This window comes from Condylura cristata, unplaced genomic scaffold (genome assembly GCF_000260355.1).
Source record: "Condylura cristata isolate star-nosed mole 26May11 unplaced genomic scaffold, ConCri1.0 scaffold00003, whole genome shotgun sequence".
NCBI classification, from domain to species: domain Eukaryota; kingdom Metazoa; phylum Chordata; class Mammalia; order Eulipotyphla; family Talpidae; genus Condylura; species Condylura cristata.
In genome coordinates this window covers 25,172,573-25,189,417 of record NW_004567104.1, presented here as the reverse complement: position 1 = coordinate 25,189,417, position 16,845 = coordinate 25,172,573, and the positions used below count along the sequence as shown (strand labels likewise).

The 16,845-nt window shown below is 35.5% G+C and overlaps 1 protein-coding gene across 1 annotated transcript in view; it reads left to right on the top strand.

The window, feature by feature from the left end:
* The window catches only part of TMEM207 (transmembrane protein 207), an 18,733-nt gene extending 2,169 nt beyond the window's left edge, over positions 1 to 16,564 (top strand). Inside the window, exons 2-5 of the mRNA XM_004675408.1 lie at positions 104 to 141; positions 5,996 to 6,040; positions 6,844 to 6,983; positions 16,428 to 16,564. Of these exons, the coding sequence (XP_004675465.1) occupies positions 104 to 141; positions 5,996 to 6,040; positions 6,844 to 6,983; positions 16,428 to 16,564 (360 nt within the window). The remainder of the gene's footprint in view (positions 1 to 103; positions 142 to 5,995; positions 6,041 to 6,843; positions 6,984 to 16,427) is intronic.
* Positions 16,565 to 16,845: the final 281 nt, after the last annotated feature.

Genomic DNA, 16,845 nt, shown 5'->3' with positions numbered 1-16,845 from the left:
AAAAAAAAATGATATAAACCCACATTGTCTCTAGGCAATGTTTGTATTAGAGGTTTAGATTGATGAGATGCTTGGATCTTATTGTTCTAAATATGTGTTTCAGTTGGTGCTCTCGGACTCACCATGTGAAGAAAATGAAATGTAAGTAAATAGCTAGAAGCTTCATATTTTTATTTAGCATTTTCAAAATTCAAAGAGTAAAAAAATTCAAAAAATTTGAGAAAATCCATGTTTTTCAAATAATTATAATAACCCAAAGAAGGAAATGAATTTTACATGCAGGTGGCTTAAATTTTCTAAAAAGAGTGAAGATGCACTTCCATTACGATCAGCTTTTAAATAAATACATAATTTTTTTAAATGCCTAGTTGATTTCTAGTTTTTTTTTTTTTTTCTTACTGCATTCCCAACCCAGGAGTTTTCAAGGATTCTTTAAGTTCATAAAAGATCACTATCTATGGCTGCATAACTATGTCAGAATAATGATGGCTGGCAGTTTACTGGATAATTAAGTTTCAAATAAAAGCAAACTAAGAAAAATTCTAACCTGGGTTCAGTGTACAATTTAAAGTGCTTTTGAAATAAATTATGTGACTAATTGACTCCATTTTCTTACTTTTTATGCAGTAGACTTAATGGTTCTCAGAATTCTATTCAGGAGATGTGGTGAAGGTGCCATTAATAATGCTGCTACTGATGAATGATGTCTGTAATGCACTGTGACTTAGCGCAAGTGTTGGAAATGCACCCATGCCAAGCCCTGGCTCCTGGGTGCAGCCCTCGCTCTCAGATGGCTGCTTCAACTATCACTGCCTGTGAACTCCAGGCCAGGAGCTCTGACACACCCTGCAGGTTAAGAAACCATGCTCGGTGGAATTCTTTCCAAAGCCCTAGAATCATTCACCTATTTCTAGTGGGTCAGTTCGTTATTAATCATCTGCCTGTTAAGTCTGTGCCACTACTTAAACTTCTGCATGGCTTGCCATTCATTGCTGTTTTATTACATTAATTTTGGACTTACCTTTTTCTCTGTTTTCTGGTTTTTGTGACATAATGAGGCTTTTGATTGCTGATGGGTATACCTAATTCTTGAACACATAGCTGCCTTATCTTGTTTCTTCATCTCCTGCCTTTGACCCAGAATAATAAAGAGTTAGTATTTAGAAAGCTTCATAAAAGTTGAATTTAATTCTCCAGTCAACGTGACAGGAAAATATGTCATCGAGAAACACTATAAGCTGATTTTAAAGTCATGAGGCTGCAAGTCTCTCTTTTCAGTAAAGAAATCAAGGCTCAAAAGGAGGTAATAATAAATTAATTGTGGGCACCTACTAGTTCTGTTACAGGGCACCCCAGTGTGAACTGGGCTGCCTGTCTGTAGGACCTCACCCTGCGCTTAAAATTCAGTTGTACTGTAGGCACATACAAAAGGGTCAATAATGGGTTTATTTACAAAAGGGGAAAAGAAAAGGAAACAACCCAGGAAAAAGAGAGGGATACTATGTAACTGGAATATCTTACCAGCTCTGCTGACTTGGAGCTCTGGTAACAAACTAACTGAAAGTCCCAAGTCACAGGGTCCCAAGAGCCGTTTCTCGTTTCTCCATGGAGAGAGCGCCATAGGAAATGGCGTCCTATTTTATGCCCCAAAGTCCCAGAATGCCTGCTTAATTCTGCCCTTGGGTCCTCGCAGTTCTCTCCCTGGTATTGCTGGGAGTTGTAGTTTCCAATCACTGGAGTAGAGGAGTAGAGTCCGGAAAGCTGGAGTAGAGGGTGCAGTCCACAAAACTCTGTAGAGTTCCTTCAGGATATCCTTCCCCTTAACAGTAATTACATATTGAAAAAGCCTGTTCTGGACAACTTGGTAGAAGCTTATCTGAGTATTTCTTTTTTTGGAGGGGGGAGGAATCTTACCTATATGAATAAGGTAATAATTCATAAAACATATATGATCATACATATACAAGGTTCTATAGCTGTATGAATAGATTCTTCAAGACAGGGCATTACCTTAACTATATTTGGAAAAATATTTTTTTCAAGCATGTAAAAAGCAGAACTTAGATTTGGACCTAGAGCTAACTCCTTAGCTATGAATTTTAACTAGAAATTATTTTATCAATCCATAAATTAAATAAAATTACACACCTGTTAAAAGGCATAAGGGGCATACAACTCATTCATTCTTCCAGACTCATTGTAATTTACCCCAGATTAATTATATCAGGCCACCAGTCTCAGGGCAATATGATTTAGCACCTATCTCCCATCTCTTCCCTCAAACTATTGTGCCTGTGTTGTACTCTGGCCTGTGTCAAGGAATGATTTTTTCTTAAATATGGTGCAGTGGGGTAAAGCACCATATTATGAAGCTCTCTAGAGCCACTGCAGCACCAGTTTGATTCCCCGCCAGGAAGCTGACCCATATGGCATGGCAGATCTCTCCTGACCCACCTGCTGCTCCCCTCAGCAGTGTACTCATTTGTCTGCCTGTTCTGCTCCCTACTTACTCTGGTGAATCTTCTCACCCACCATACCTCTGGCCTGTACCCCAGTTCTGTAAGTAAAAATAAATAAATCTTTAAAATAATAATAATAATGGAATTTCTTATTGCACTTATTCTAAGAGTACTGCAAAAACGGTTCTTAACTGTGTCCTCTTTATAAAGCCATATAGCTTGAAGTTTTCTGTTGTCTATACCAGAAATAGTTGTTCATCTGGTGAGTAATGTTTCCTGTTTTTGTTAATTTTTGAGGACACTATATCACCATTTCTCTCTCTCATCCTGTCGACACTAGGACATTTAAGCCAAGTCTGGAATTTAGTTCTAATTTCAAAAAGGGGATTTGCTATGTTCAATTTATAAATTGCCCTTACTTTTGCTTATTCTTTGATACTCTCCAGGCTCTCTTTTCTAATTTTTTTCTGACATTTTTTATTTCCTTCAAGCATTTGGGAATGCAGGATATAGAATGCATTCAGACAGTATTCCACATAGAAATATGAGGCCACAGCTGGCTTTTACCATTTCCATTTGCAGTGCTGATGGTGGGGAGATGGTGTGGGCTCGACAGCCATATCATTTGGGTTTAAAACCTTCTCTGCCACTTCCAGCTCTGCTATCTTCCAGCCCTCCCTGGTGGCACAGCAGGTTAAAGCACAGCACTGCAAACTAGCCACAGCCACTTCAGTGCAAGTTCCATCCCCGGCCCTGCAGGTGACCCACATGGTGTGGCAGACCTCTCCTGACCCGCCCACTGCTCCCCTCAGCAGTATACTTTGTCTATCTACCTGTTCTGTTCCCCACTCTGTCTCTGAAGAATCCTCTCACTGTTCCTGCTCCTCTGGCCTATAGTTCTGTATACATAAATAAATAAATCATAAAAAACCTATAATATCTAAAACATTAATCATAAAAAAAGTTATGCTATCTTCAGCAAGTTACTTAACCTCTGTGACTGAATTTTCTCAATTGTAAAGATGAAGATATAATAGTGTCACCCTACTTTCCAGTACTGAAAGTATGAAAGCCAGCTAATAAACGAGATTTCGAAGAATGCCTGGCACATGAAATTATAGGTTCTTCTAGCAGAGGAATTAATGGAGCAGTTGCAGTTTTCACTTGAACATATCAAATCAATGAATCTGAATTAATCTTAGGTCCACACATTTTCAGCGTTAAGAATGGTTACTATCAATTAATCTAACTATCCTTTTAGATCAGGAATCTTCTGAAACTCCAAGTAAATAACAACAACAATTATTCAGATAGGGACAAAAATGATCTTTATGACTAATCTAAAACACTAGATTTTGGAAATGTCTGTTTTCAAACATCACTGCCAGTTCTCACTGCTCTCCGATATGTCTTTTTCTTGGTACCATTGTCCCAAATTGACCAAATATACACAAATCTTTGGAAAATAAACTCATTACCTTTTTATACTAAAGACCTTACATCTAAACTCTGAGTAATTATAGTATTAGTTTAGATACTCAGTTTTAAATTTTTAAGAACTCAAATATTTGCTTAAAAACTGAAATTGAGAAATATATAGAGAAATAATAGTAAGGAATGAGAAGCACAAGGAACCAGAAGGTCCATATTCTGGCTTAAGTTCTTTGGCCACTAGAGACCTCCCCACTTACTGTTTCACTCTGTGTTGAAGAACGGGTTGAATGAAATCCTAAGGATAAAATGAATTACCCCCATTATACCTGCAACTATGAAATTACATGAGCACTTTATATTTCTCTGGCAAACTGTTTCCTGACCATTTTGTTGTGTATCAGAAATCTCCATCCAAAAAAAAAAAAAAAGGTAGTTAAGATAGTTATAAGTCTAAGTCACAATGGCTCTGAGTTGGGGAAAGTTATTAGCAATGAAGAAAAGTTTGAGAAGCTCAAAAATTAGAACTAAGAAATAAAATAATATTATTTAGAATTGACATTATAAAAACCATATGGTTTATTTTTTAATGTAAAGGAAGAGAAGCAGAGATGTATTGTAATGCTTAGATTTCAATATTCAATAACAAGAAGTTTCAGCTATTTTATTGGTCCCGAATACAATAATAATTTTTCTACATCCACCTCTAAAGTAAGATCTGCTATATAAAAGAACTTACCAAAATAGAGTTGAGATGTCTATATTATTTTACTTAACAAGGCTTTTAGTTATAAATATGAATCTTTGTCCTTTTGATGCCTGGATATTCCTTTATAAGCATGCATCATTAATTATATTTAATATCCTACATTGATGATCACTCAATTTAGAGTGTTTTTTTTAACCTTATCTATATTTCCTTTGCCACCCCTACCCCCAGCATTTGTATCTATATACTTCCCTAAAGTCTCTAAGTGCAGCAAAAATTACCCCCCCCACCCCCCACCCCCCAAAAAAGCAAATAACAAAATACTTTTGGTCTGGGTGGCTGCTTTGACTTAAATGTCTGGAGTAAATTTTTTTAAGTTGACACTTTACATATGTTAAAAAGTTATTTCTGACTACTATGATGATAAACATGACATGCTACCTCTTTTAGAGAAACTGGAAGCAATAAATTAGGTGACATTTATGAATGCTTTCAAACTGAAAAGCACTGAGTGTTATTTTAACAATAGCTGAAGAAGACATGATTAAGTGTCGTTCCATCCAGAAGCTTATCGGATTATGATGAACAGACTTATACCCTTTAATCCAGAATACTTTAACGGAGTTCATATATCAAACTATGAAAAATATCTATCAACAAAAATACATTCAGTATACCTTGTCTGGCATACAGAGAATCCTGGATATTAAGTATCTACACTTAGGGAGTTAAACCTCACACCAAGGGCTTTGTTTTTCTGTGATCTTTCAAAACTTATCTGAGGAGTGACTAAATTGAGCCAAATGATTTGTCTAAAATAATGATAATGCTTCATGAGAAATGATTTTGACAAGCCAGACTGAGAAATCAATTTGTAACTCCTTGGTAAGTGATAGGTGTGGCTACACATTCTCTCTGCTTTTGTACTAACTCTTTCCTTCAACCAGAATGGCAAGATGCTGTTAGCAAACCAGATGTTAAAGGTTATCACAGATTACAAACCTTCCCTAAGAATATGCATTTTAGGCCCTCCCTGGTGCCTGTACCCCAGTTCTGTATGCACAAATAAATAAATCTTTAACAAAAAAAAAAAAGAATATGCATTTTAAAGAGAATAGGTTTCTGAACAGAGTAGGGGGAAACTGTGTTAGTGACTGCTACTACAGTACAATCATCTGTTTATACATTTGAGAATTTCATGTTTATTTGTGTTCTCAGTGGCTTGAATCAAATGGGTAGGGTAAACATTTGCCTAATTGAGTTGGGGAGGAGTGCAATGTGGAGATGGTTATTCTGAAGAAAAAAAGTGTAGTCAAAACAAATACATGGTCTGGAAAAACACTATGTTTGGGCCATTTTAGAGGTCCACCACTAATTTTACTTCTTTTATCATCAGGTGTTTAAAGTATAAAGATCAATATCCTCATGACTGGTATATCTGGTAAGATCGACCTCTATTTTTATTTTAATAAAAAAAAATTGGTGAAATACTCCTTTTCTTAAATAGTTGAGAGACACATGGAGTTTATCAACTTAAGGAAATTTTAGGAGTTAAGTGAATCAAGGTATGCAGATGTAACTTTCAGGTTGTTGGACAGTGTTAAACACTTCTTGAGGTGAGGAACTTACTATTTTGAAGAATAAACATTTATTCCTGGGTTGGAGATCTTTAGCAGTAAAATAATTGTTCTTTCCCTTGAAATCTCCCTAGATGATTACTCCACTTATTTCAGTTTTGACTTTAACTGCCATTCAAAATAATACTGCTTTCTCCTTGAAGAATTAGTCCTTCAAAAATTTAATAGTGTTGTTAATAACTTATCAGGTTTTGACTTCTTTCATCTCTCAACATTACCTGCTCTCTCAATTAGGTGGTTAACTTCTCAAAGACAGAAACACTTTGTTGTCTTCCTTTGAATCCCCAACCATGATACCTAAAATTTATTCAGTGGCTTAATTGAATGAAAGGAATAATGGGTGGATGAGCTAAGAAATCAAGACATTTCTCCTTTAGAAACTCCTAATTTCCAAAGAAGAAATGATTATCATCTTACAAGTTGGACCCACTCTAATATCATTGAATTATGCCTGGTTTAGTGGACGTAAGTGGTGGTCCCAGATTGAATAAGGAATCCAGATTGCTATAGTCTTGCTGAGTTCTTTCTCCCTTTCCAGAATGTTGGGAGAACTCTTAATTTGCCTGCATGCCCCACCTCACACTTCTTCTGCTTCTTCTGGTGTCAGGTTCTTGCTACTAATTTGCTTAGTGGCTCTCCTCTTTGGAGTAGTGCTCTTCTGCTTCCAGTGCTGGCTGAGACCCCAAGTTGGTTCCCCAAGACGAACTATGGCTGTTTTTGCAGTTGGAGACTTGGACCCTGTTTCTGGTAAGCTGTCTATACACTTCTGGGTTTCTTCTTTGAACCCCTATGACTACCAATGAGAAGAATATTTCTGGCTATAGGATAAAACATAATTCACTGGACACTCAAAGGCATGTATTGAGTATATGAGAAAAGTTCAGAAGACTCCAAAAGAAGAAAAAAATGTGTCTTGGGGAAGTGACTCAAAGTTGACTATGGAAATGAAACTAAACATTTTGCTCAGTACACAAGCAGAAGAGAAGAGATACACAGGGCAGGTCCTTCTGCGTGTGTGGTCAGGTTTAAGGTGCAGAACGACCTCTCAGCTTTTGGTATCTGTCCTGTGTTCAGAGCTTCACATATCTGCATTGACACTGAACCACACTTTCCAGATTCCTGCCAGTGCAGAGCCCAAAATAATGAGTTGGTTGGGGGAGTGTCAGTGCTCATTTCCTTTCTCCCCAAACACACAAGTAGCATCTTGATCCTGCCTGATCCCAACCCCCACTCCCCAAATCACATTCTTCCTGTTATTTTCCAGTCTGCATTGGGAGGTAGGGAATTGAGGGAATTGAGATCATAGTTACTTGTGATTTTGAGCCTTAGCTCTAAGTGGAAAAGCAATTACATTGATTTTAGAGACTTCACTATTGATAGTTCACGCCTTGGTAAAACTGTTCCCACCCAGACCACCTCTCAGGAGACTTTCCCTCTAAGGTACCATGCAGTGCACCACATTTACTTCAAGTGTCCATGGCAGAGATAATCAACTGCACTTCAGAACTTAGACCAGGAAAAGCTTTCAATCTGTGGTACTGGGCTTGTCCTTCAGAAACTAACAATTAAAGGAAATAAAGGGTAAAAACTGAACTAAAATGCTTTAAAATAAAAATTCGGTTCTCAGAGACTTAGTGGTAATTTTTGCTATTGGCTTTTTTTGTAAGTTACTATTTAACAAGGGAAGGACATTGTTCATTTGAGATTTTTTTTTTTAGGGGGATAGATAAATATCTAAAAACACTTTCCACTTAGCACAGAGGTTAGTAGGTCATTGACCTTCTAAAAAATTATATTAACCCAAAGGGGCTAACATGGTTACAAGTGGTCTACTTTTTTCTTTATTTAAATAGATTTATTAATAAATAAATGCAATCATGTTTCTTCCAACTTCATTTGCGATTCTAAAGGCAATAACACAGACTATTTTCTTAGCCTTTCACTAACTCTTACGAAGATTCTTTTACTAGTCTACTTTGTATATGTGTGTGTGTTTTAATCTGCTTTTAATTGTAAATAAGAAAGCTAGCCAGTTATACTGTTAAAATTTAAGTGAATTTATGTGCCACAGTTATATTACTATTTATCTAATGCTTCTACATTATATGATGGTGGTTTATATATTTGCTTTGGAATTTTTCTGAACTTAGCAGGACAGGAATGACCATCAGTGGATGTCAAGGCTGACATATACTTCAATAATCTGTGTACAATAATGAGTACAGGGCATTAGAATCACATTATCTGGCCTCCCTGGTGGCATCAGGGTTCAGTCATAATGCTATCACCACTATGCCCTGAGTTCTATCCCCAGCCAGTGAGCTAGCCCACATGGTCAGCAGACCTCTCCTGTCTCTCCCACTGCTCTCCTTAGAGAGATCTAAGATCTGCCTGTTCTGCTCCCCACTCTGTCTCTGGTGAATCCTGTACCTCTGGCCACCACCCCATTTCTTTTATGCATAAATAAATAAAAATAAATCACATTCTCTCTACACTGAATTCAGTATGGACAAGAAAAGAAAATACTTGGGAAGAAATAGATTTTTAACAAAATATATAGTCACTATTATTTCACAAATACCAAATGTTAACTTTAATTTTTTAACAAAATAATACAGCGAACAATTTATTTCATATCTACTATGTACCATAGGTCAGGAGCTTCTAAGATACTATCTCGCCTTCCAAAATATCAATTCAGAAAGGTGGCTAGTATTTCTCCTAGAGGATGTTGTCTACTTTTTTCATTCTACTAAATTTATATAGTGCATAAATCTTTTCGGAATGTCAATAACGTCCAGAATTGAGGTTAGGGAGACAATAAAATTGTGGGCTGGACACTTATGGCTAAATCACCTTGTCTCCAAACATAAGTGCAGCCTCAGACATTTCCATAAAAATAGGATTTGCTCTCCAGAAACTTCATTTCTGATCTCTCTCTCTCTCGATCTTATTTTGCTCAAGAAGCATTTCAGCTTAAGTTGTATTACAAACTTTTCTCCTACAGATTTCTATCACGGAGATCATAGGTTCATTTTTTTTCTCTCTCTCTCCTACACTGAGTTTTGCATTAGTTTTTCCCACCTGTGCACATCGCCCATCTTGTCTCAGCATGGCTCAGGATGATTGGACAGCAAGTGAGCATAGTCTGATGAGGAGGTGGCCTCCAGAGTTGTGTTTCTTTCTGAAAAACAGAGTCATTAAGAAGTGGTATTCTTTGTGACTTCTAGTCACTTCTTCTTAACATTTTTGGATGTAAATTCAGAGAATAATATTTTAAACCAATCTGAAATCAGACCCACACTAGGTTCCCTTCTTCTATTGGGTCTCCATTAGATTTTTACTTCTCCCAACATATGGGTTTTTCCTCCCTAATATTTGCATGAAATGAGTTGCTGTCCATAAGGAAAATGAAGAAAGCACCATAGGATTTTTTTTTTTTATGGTGAGTGGGAGGTAAGGATGAAAACTACAAATTCTACTTCCACAGCCCCACAATTTTAATGCTTTTACTCACAGCATTTTAATGCTCACAGCATAGAGTCACGTCCAGCTACTGCAGGTCTCATGTGTCTACATACCAAATTATGGGGTTGCATTTCCTAAGCACCTTTGGAGGGGGGGGAGGAAAATGAGCATTCACTTGAAAGACATTGGTGACATAAGTGAAATGCTCTAAAATGTTCTGGGGGTGAACCCTCCTTGCTCTAAGAGATAAAAGAGCAATATCGTCTGCAAAGGGGTGAAGTTTGAGAAGGTGAGCAAAATCTACTGCCTGTGGGTAAAGAAAGTCTTTTTAGCCTCCGCTAATGACCATGGAGCCAGTTTAAGATTTAATCAGTGAGTCCTCAATCTCTGTATCTCCACAGATCATTCTTTAGAGAGGAAAACTTTGAATCGTAGCATTGTCTTTCTCTGTACATAGATAGCATCAATATAACTTTAGGTCAAAATAAATCAGAACTAGAGGCCTGTCAAGAATAATTATAATTTTAATGTCAATGATTTACTGTTCTTACTTATATAAAATAAATTCAAACTCATATTTGTTGAAGTTCTCACAGAATATAATCTGTCAGACAGCTTTCTGGGTTCAGATCCTTACTTTGATTCTGATAAATTCTTAGTCTAGCTATAATTGAGAATTTTATTCAAATTAGAATATGAAATAGGTTTTCTAGACTCCTGGCCACTTTATGTGTGCAAAAGGGAAGATAGGATTTCTTATAGGAAATGGGTCATTAAAACACTTAAAAGAGGAGATGAGATTTGATATTAACCTTCGCTTCCTCCTCATACTTCATTTTATTTCTTCAGAAATTACTTCACATTATTACAACTATTTGGAAAGTAACTTAGTTGAAATTGTTCTGCTCTTCTGATCTGTGGGTCTGATATTTTACTCTGAGGATCCCACAGAAATTGCCCTCAGTTGAAAAGAACTAAGAGAGGAATTGTGACTTTTTATCAGATGCTAGAGTGGATTAAACTTTACAGATGTTAGAATCTATGAAAACAGGAAATTTCTCATTAGCAGTTACCAACAAGATTATTTAACTCAGATTTTGATTATCTTACTAGAAATATTAAAGAGAGAATGGAGAACACTTGCCTTGAGGACATCATAAAAGGAGTTTAGGGAAGGCCTTTCCAGACCAATGAATTGCAGCAGCTGATGTGATTTTTATCTGGAAAGGGCATTAGGTAACTCAGACAAACCCCTGGGGCCTGTTGCATCATGTCCTTTAACAGTTTTCAGCTGACTGATTGCTCATATTTCTCAATTTTTCTCCCCTCTCATAAAATATATGTTTTCATGTCCATACTATGATGTGATGAAACACTTTGCTCATCAAAAATGAAGACATAATCCCTATGATGCCCTTTTGGAAGATAGAGGGGGAGGAGAGGAATTGCACAAAAGAAAAAGGAAACAAGAAAGGCAAGGAGGTGCATCAAGAGGAGAAGGAAGAAAGCAAGAGAAGGAAATGACAGTTTGAAATTGGAAATATAGTAAGGATTGAAATTAAAACATACTTTTTTTACAGAAGCCCCAAATCAATTTTTTTTTTTTGCTTCAGATCCACCACCTTTTCCTGGACCCAGCCCCATGGTTTTCCTGCATAATCCTTTCTCACTTAATTATTCTGACCCAACCCTGATTCACTTCTGGATTCACAGCTTTCTTTTAACATCTCTGCTATATAGATCCCAAAAAGTGATCCCAAATTAACTGGGTGATATTGCTTGAGTTCAGAAAGTCAGACTTTGAACTGCAAGGTTGTTTCCATAAAGGAAACCCTTTATTAATGTGTGAAGCCACCATAGGGGAAAAAGTATTTTAAAGAAACCTTCAATTGGTGACTGAAGGGAGATCACATAGGAAAGATAGAATAAACTTGAGGATATGTCAGGCATGGGGAGGGTTTCTTCAATCTCAGGTCTGGGAAGATTATCAGTGGCTTTCCTCTTTCCTGAAATAGTTGCTGTCTTCTGTGTAATCAGTTTTAAAATATCTGAAATCATTCATCTGACACTGATGTTATCTGCATCCTCAGAATGAACAACATATTTCTTTAAGCATTAAGCAACCTCTTACCATAACCAAAGAATGAAGTACATTCTAAGCATAATTCAGGGGAGATGTTCTCAGCACGTATGTTAGAGATAAAAAAAAGTGTCAATATTTTCTTATCTAATTTCCTATTTTAATGGAATCTTTGCAACTACTTCATTCAACTCTAAATGAAGGAAATTTTCAACCAGTTTTTTTCTTCTTCCTCAAGTGTGTAAATAGTGAGGGCATATGTTGGACCACATGAAGTGATTTTGAAAAACAATATACGCAAATTGTCAGTAATGGTGGAAAAAGAAGAAAAATAAAATCATTAAAACTCTCCAACTCCATCTATATCCCAAATCAGGATAAGTTGCCTCTCTCTTTATAATCCCAAGGAATTTGAAGACAGAGTGAAAAGATAGAAATACCAGAATAACAGAATATTTGTTAGTTAGTTGTTTTATTTATTTTCTTCATTTAAAAATAATTGATGTCACTAGAGTTTAGAATTATATTATTAAAATATTTTTTAAAACTAAATAAAAATAAGTTTTCATTGAAAATAATTACTTTTTAATGAGTAAGACAGATATTTAGAGGTAATGAAGAGAAAGAAGTTTGGAAGTTAGAAGGTGAGAGTGGGTCAAAGAGCTTAAGGTAGAAAAAGAATTGTCTTACTTATTAGGAAAGAGAATTTGAGATCATAGGCAAGGGACACACATTTTATCTGTACATATTTTAATGATAAAATAATAGATTACTATAAAATCAAATTGAATCTTTTCCTCTCTATCTCATATAAATCCAAGTTGGGTGCCCTCAATTATTGATAAGACAGAAAGCAGGTCAGTGCTTTTCCAGGGATGACAGGGAGATGAGAGCCCATGGAGACACCCTTGCTGGGATGCTCCTCCATCTTGGCTGATCTCCCCAGATCTGATCTCCCTGATAAAGTTGCCTTTCAACTATCCAATCACTCTGACCCTGTTTCTACCACAATTTCAGAGATAACCTTTCCTTTTTCTTATTGCAGGGCAAGTAGAAAAGATAGTCATCTAACAGTGATTAAATGTGAGTGGTCTGATTTGGGGTCAACTGGACTGAAAATGACAAGGAGCAGCCCTTACTAGCTCTCCTCCTACCTCTTCCAAGATCCTGCTCATTTTAGGATACTTTTGAAATGCTATTTTCCAAAACTTTGTGTGGTACATGTAAATGTTCTGTGACTCATTTTAGATTAGAAAAGTGAATATATTTCATTTACATATTTTTATAGAAGAGCAAGGTAATAGTAATGATTGCTACCTTTGAGCCATGCTCTGTGCTAACAGTTGACATTTCTAATCTCATTAATCCTTCCATACAATTCGAAGAGGGGTTCACTATCATTCTTAACACTAAAGATAAGGACATCAAGGCATGTAGAGGTTAAAAAACATGAGTAATAGATACTGGAGCTGTGACTCAAAATCAGGCTTTCTTAGCCACTCTCGTCTAAGAGAAAGGGATGAGACAGAGAAATATAATGCTAAAATAACCAATTCCATGGGAGTGATTCTTAATGTGGGAAATAATATGTTTATAAAAGCTCAATAGTAACTGTAATGGGTTTACAACATTTAATAAAAACTTTGATGTCTTCACTGAGAATTATAAATTTATAAATTTTAAATTTTTGCTATAAATTTATAAATTATAAATTTTTAATTACATTCTTTTGAGGCTCTTCATATATCAAAAAGTAAAATAATTCCTGCTCATCTTCCCATGACATGATATTTTATATAAATATGCTTTGAAAAAATTGAAAACTGATATATTGTTGCCTGACTTTGGGTCATCACCAGTGTGCTTAAGATTCAACTGCAGGGCCCTTCCTGGTGGCACAATGGGTTAAAGCACAGCACAATGAAGCTATCACATCCACTGCAGCACGGCCAGGAAGGTGACCTGCATGGCGTGGCAGACATCTCCTGACTTGCCTGCTGCTCCCCTCAGCAGTGTACTTCATCAGTCTGCCTGTTCTGCTCCCCACTCTGTCTCTGGTGAACCCTCTCATCCCCCCACACCTCTAGCCTGTACCCAAGTTCCTTATGTATAAATTAATAAATCTTAAAAAAAAAAAAAGATTCAACTGCAGACACACAGAAAAGTTTGATAACTTTTTTTTTTAACAAGAGAAATGAATAACTCAGGGAAAGAGGGAGAAAGAGAGTTAAGTTGATTAATGTGTCCTATCAGTTCTGCTGGTCTGGAAACCCAATAGCACACTGATAAACCAGTGAAGAGCCAAGAGAGAAGACACAAGCCAGGAGGCCAATAAAACCCCGGGACCCACATGTCTTGTTTTTTATCCAAACCTGGTTGCTTAACTGTTCCCTCAAGTCTCCATACACTTCTCTTTGGTCTTACTGGAATTTATAGTTCAGTGTCTGGGGGGGGAGGGAGGGGTGGAGTCCACAAAACCTGTATCTGTAGATATCCTTTCCCTCTTACAGTATCTTCAATTTTACAAAAGCTCCTGAAACCATTGACTTCATTATGCTTATTAAATAAATGCTTTGTGAATTCCATACTAAGTTTAAGTGCATTGGCTAAATTTGTAGTCAGAGAATAATAATAAGAAGTTCCTAACACAGAGAGCAGGTGTCAATACCATATTATGAAGCACAACATTGATAATGGTCATGGAGGAACTAAATTTGAGCTAAGAATTGTTTTGAGTCAATCTGGTAGACTGCTTCAGAAAGAATGATAGCTAAGTTACCATTGACTATGTAGTCAATACACTAGGAGCAGCTCATATAGAAAACAATCAGCATTTAGTATATCTATTAGAGAGGAAAAGGTACAGGTACAGTTATGTATGAGGCAGGTATGAACTGCCAGTTTTAATTTTGTCTAAGTCCTACAGTCTTATCTATGTTATCCTAAACTTCCTAACTGCAAAGCACTTTCGCTCTCATAATGTTGATAATAATTAAGTTTTTGTTTGACCATTGCAATAAAGTAGACTGGGAAACACTACTGAAAGGAGAAAGAAAATAAAAAGAAGTAAAATAAAATGCATGCATATTCCTAGAGAAAAACAATTCTTGTTATGCCATAATGAGAATAATGATAATGATAATAAACCTTTAATGACTGCTGTATACCTGGCCTTGTTTTAAGCACTTTACATTAATTTTGCTGCTTTCATATATGCTTATACTAGCATTATCCTTGTATTGTAAAAGAGAAAAGTAAGGCACAGAAACATTAATCAATTAGAATAGTATTTAATTAGATAAATAACTGAGAAAAGTGCTGAAATAGGTGAGACATAGACTAAACACAATTTTATCCTTCAATTATTGTATCAGTATTTAAATTACTATTCTTTGTTCTGAAAAATCAATGATGTAATAAATTAGAAAAAATACAAATCTATAAAAATCCATGATTCTAAACAAATCATGCAAGTTATTCACTGGAATAACATATACAGCTTTTGTACTTTTTTTTTGACAATTGTGGCAAGTTCTTTAGAATCCTCACGATGGTATCAAAATCTTATAGCTTTTAATAAGAGGTCAGGAAACATTTTATACTAACGCATGTAGGACATATATTTGACTTTGCATGCCATCAAATCTCTGTGAGGATTACTTATTATGTGATTATCACAAAACACAGCCAGAGATAATATGTAAATGAAGTGGTATGATTAATTTCAAATTAAATTTAACACACAAAAAGAGCTAAAGGTCCAGATTACTTCAAAATCTGGTTTCTTCTATAAAGATGAATTTATGGCTGTTACTATTGTTTTTTTGTTTTTGTTTTGGGTGAAAGCAATCAAAATACTCCCAAACACCTAAAGAAATGGATGACATAAAGAAAAAATATGAAGAGATATTGGTATAAAATATTACTGTGAATTTCTTCTATGATTCAAAAATAGTCTTTAAAGAAATTCTAAAAGAATTCTAAAAGAACTATTGGAATAAATTCAAAGTCTTTCAAAGTGATCAGTTTGAAGTAGAAGTGCTTATAAAACATTTTTAATGGGTAATGGAGTGCATAATCTAAAAGTCAAGAACTTTGATTTCAAAGCATTATTTTAAATTTGAGAAAGACTGCTATTATTATGTGTGTAATTTAAATACAAACCTCACAACTTAGCATTTTTACTACTCATCTTAAAGAAATATTTAAAATAATTAATTATACCAGTTATGGTTTGCAAGCATAAATATAAAATAATGAAGTTCAGAAGTAATATTTCAATGATTCTGGTGAGACTTGCATTTCTCATGATAGAAACATTATTTAAAATGTCTTCTGTACTTACAGGAATCTTGTCTTCTGATCTACCAAAAAGTGTATTTCTTCTAGTTTCAGCTGCTAAATTGTAAATGTTTCTTGATGGATTTAGCAGTGATATAATCAGTTCCTAAGCACAAATTTTCTCTCAGTAGTGACTAAACTATCACCACAGACAGCAAGGTGGCTGTAAATTTTTTTAAGGGTACAAATAAATTTTTTGTTGCTCCAGCGATTCAAGAAATGGCAGATTTTATTAGGCACTTCATGTATTTCTGTTTTATGCTGACTAGAAAGATTACAAGTCTCTATCTTTCTCTTTCCAGGAATGGAAACAGCTGTGAGCCCAACTGTTGGAATTCACCTTCAAACTCAAAACCCTGAACAATATCATGTCCCATGTCATATAACATTAGGTCCTCCACCTCCATATGAAGAAACTCTAAAATCAACACAATTTTGAGTCAGCAACTGGACAATATTAGAAAGACTCTAAATTTAAAAGCATCAAATTTAAAAATCATTACTTCATTCAGTAGAAAATTCCAGAGATCAACTAATAAAGTAAAAAAAATGAGAAATAGACACAATAATGCATGCAGAAAAATAATTTTGGTCATAAAATCTGGCATAGTAAGCTAGCAAACTCATTGTCTCAACTGTGTTATATTTTTATATAATATAAGTAATTTAACTAACTTAATTTTTCTCCACTAGAGGTATTTCCTGTTCAATTTTGGTTTC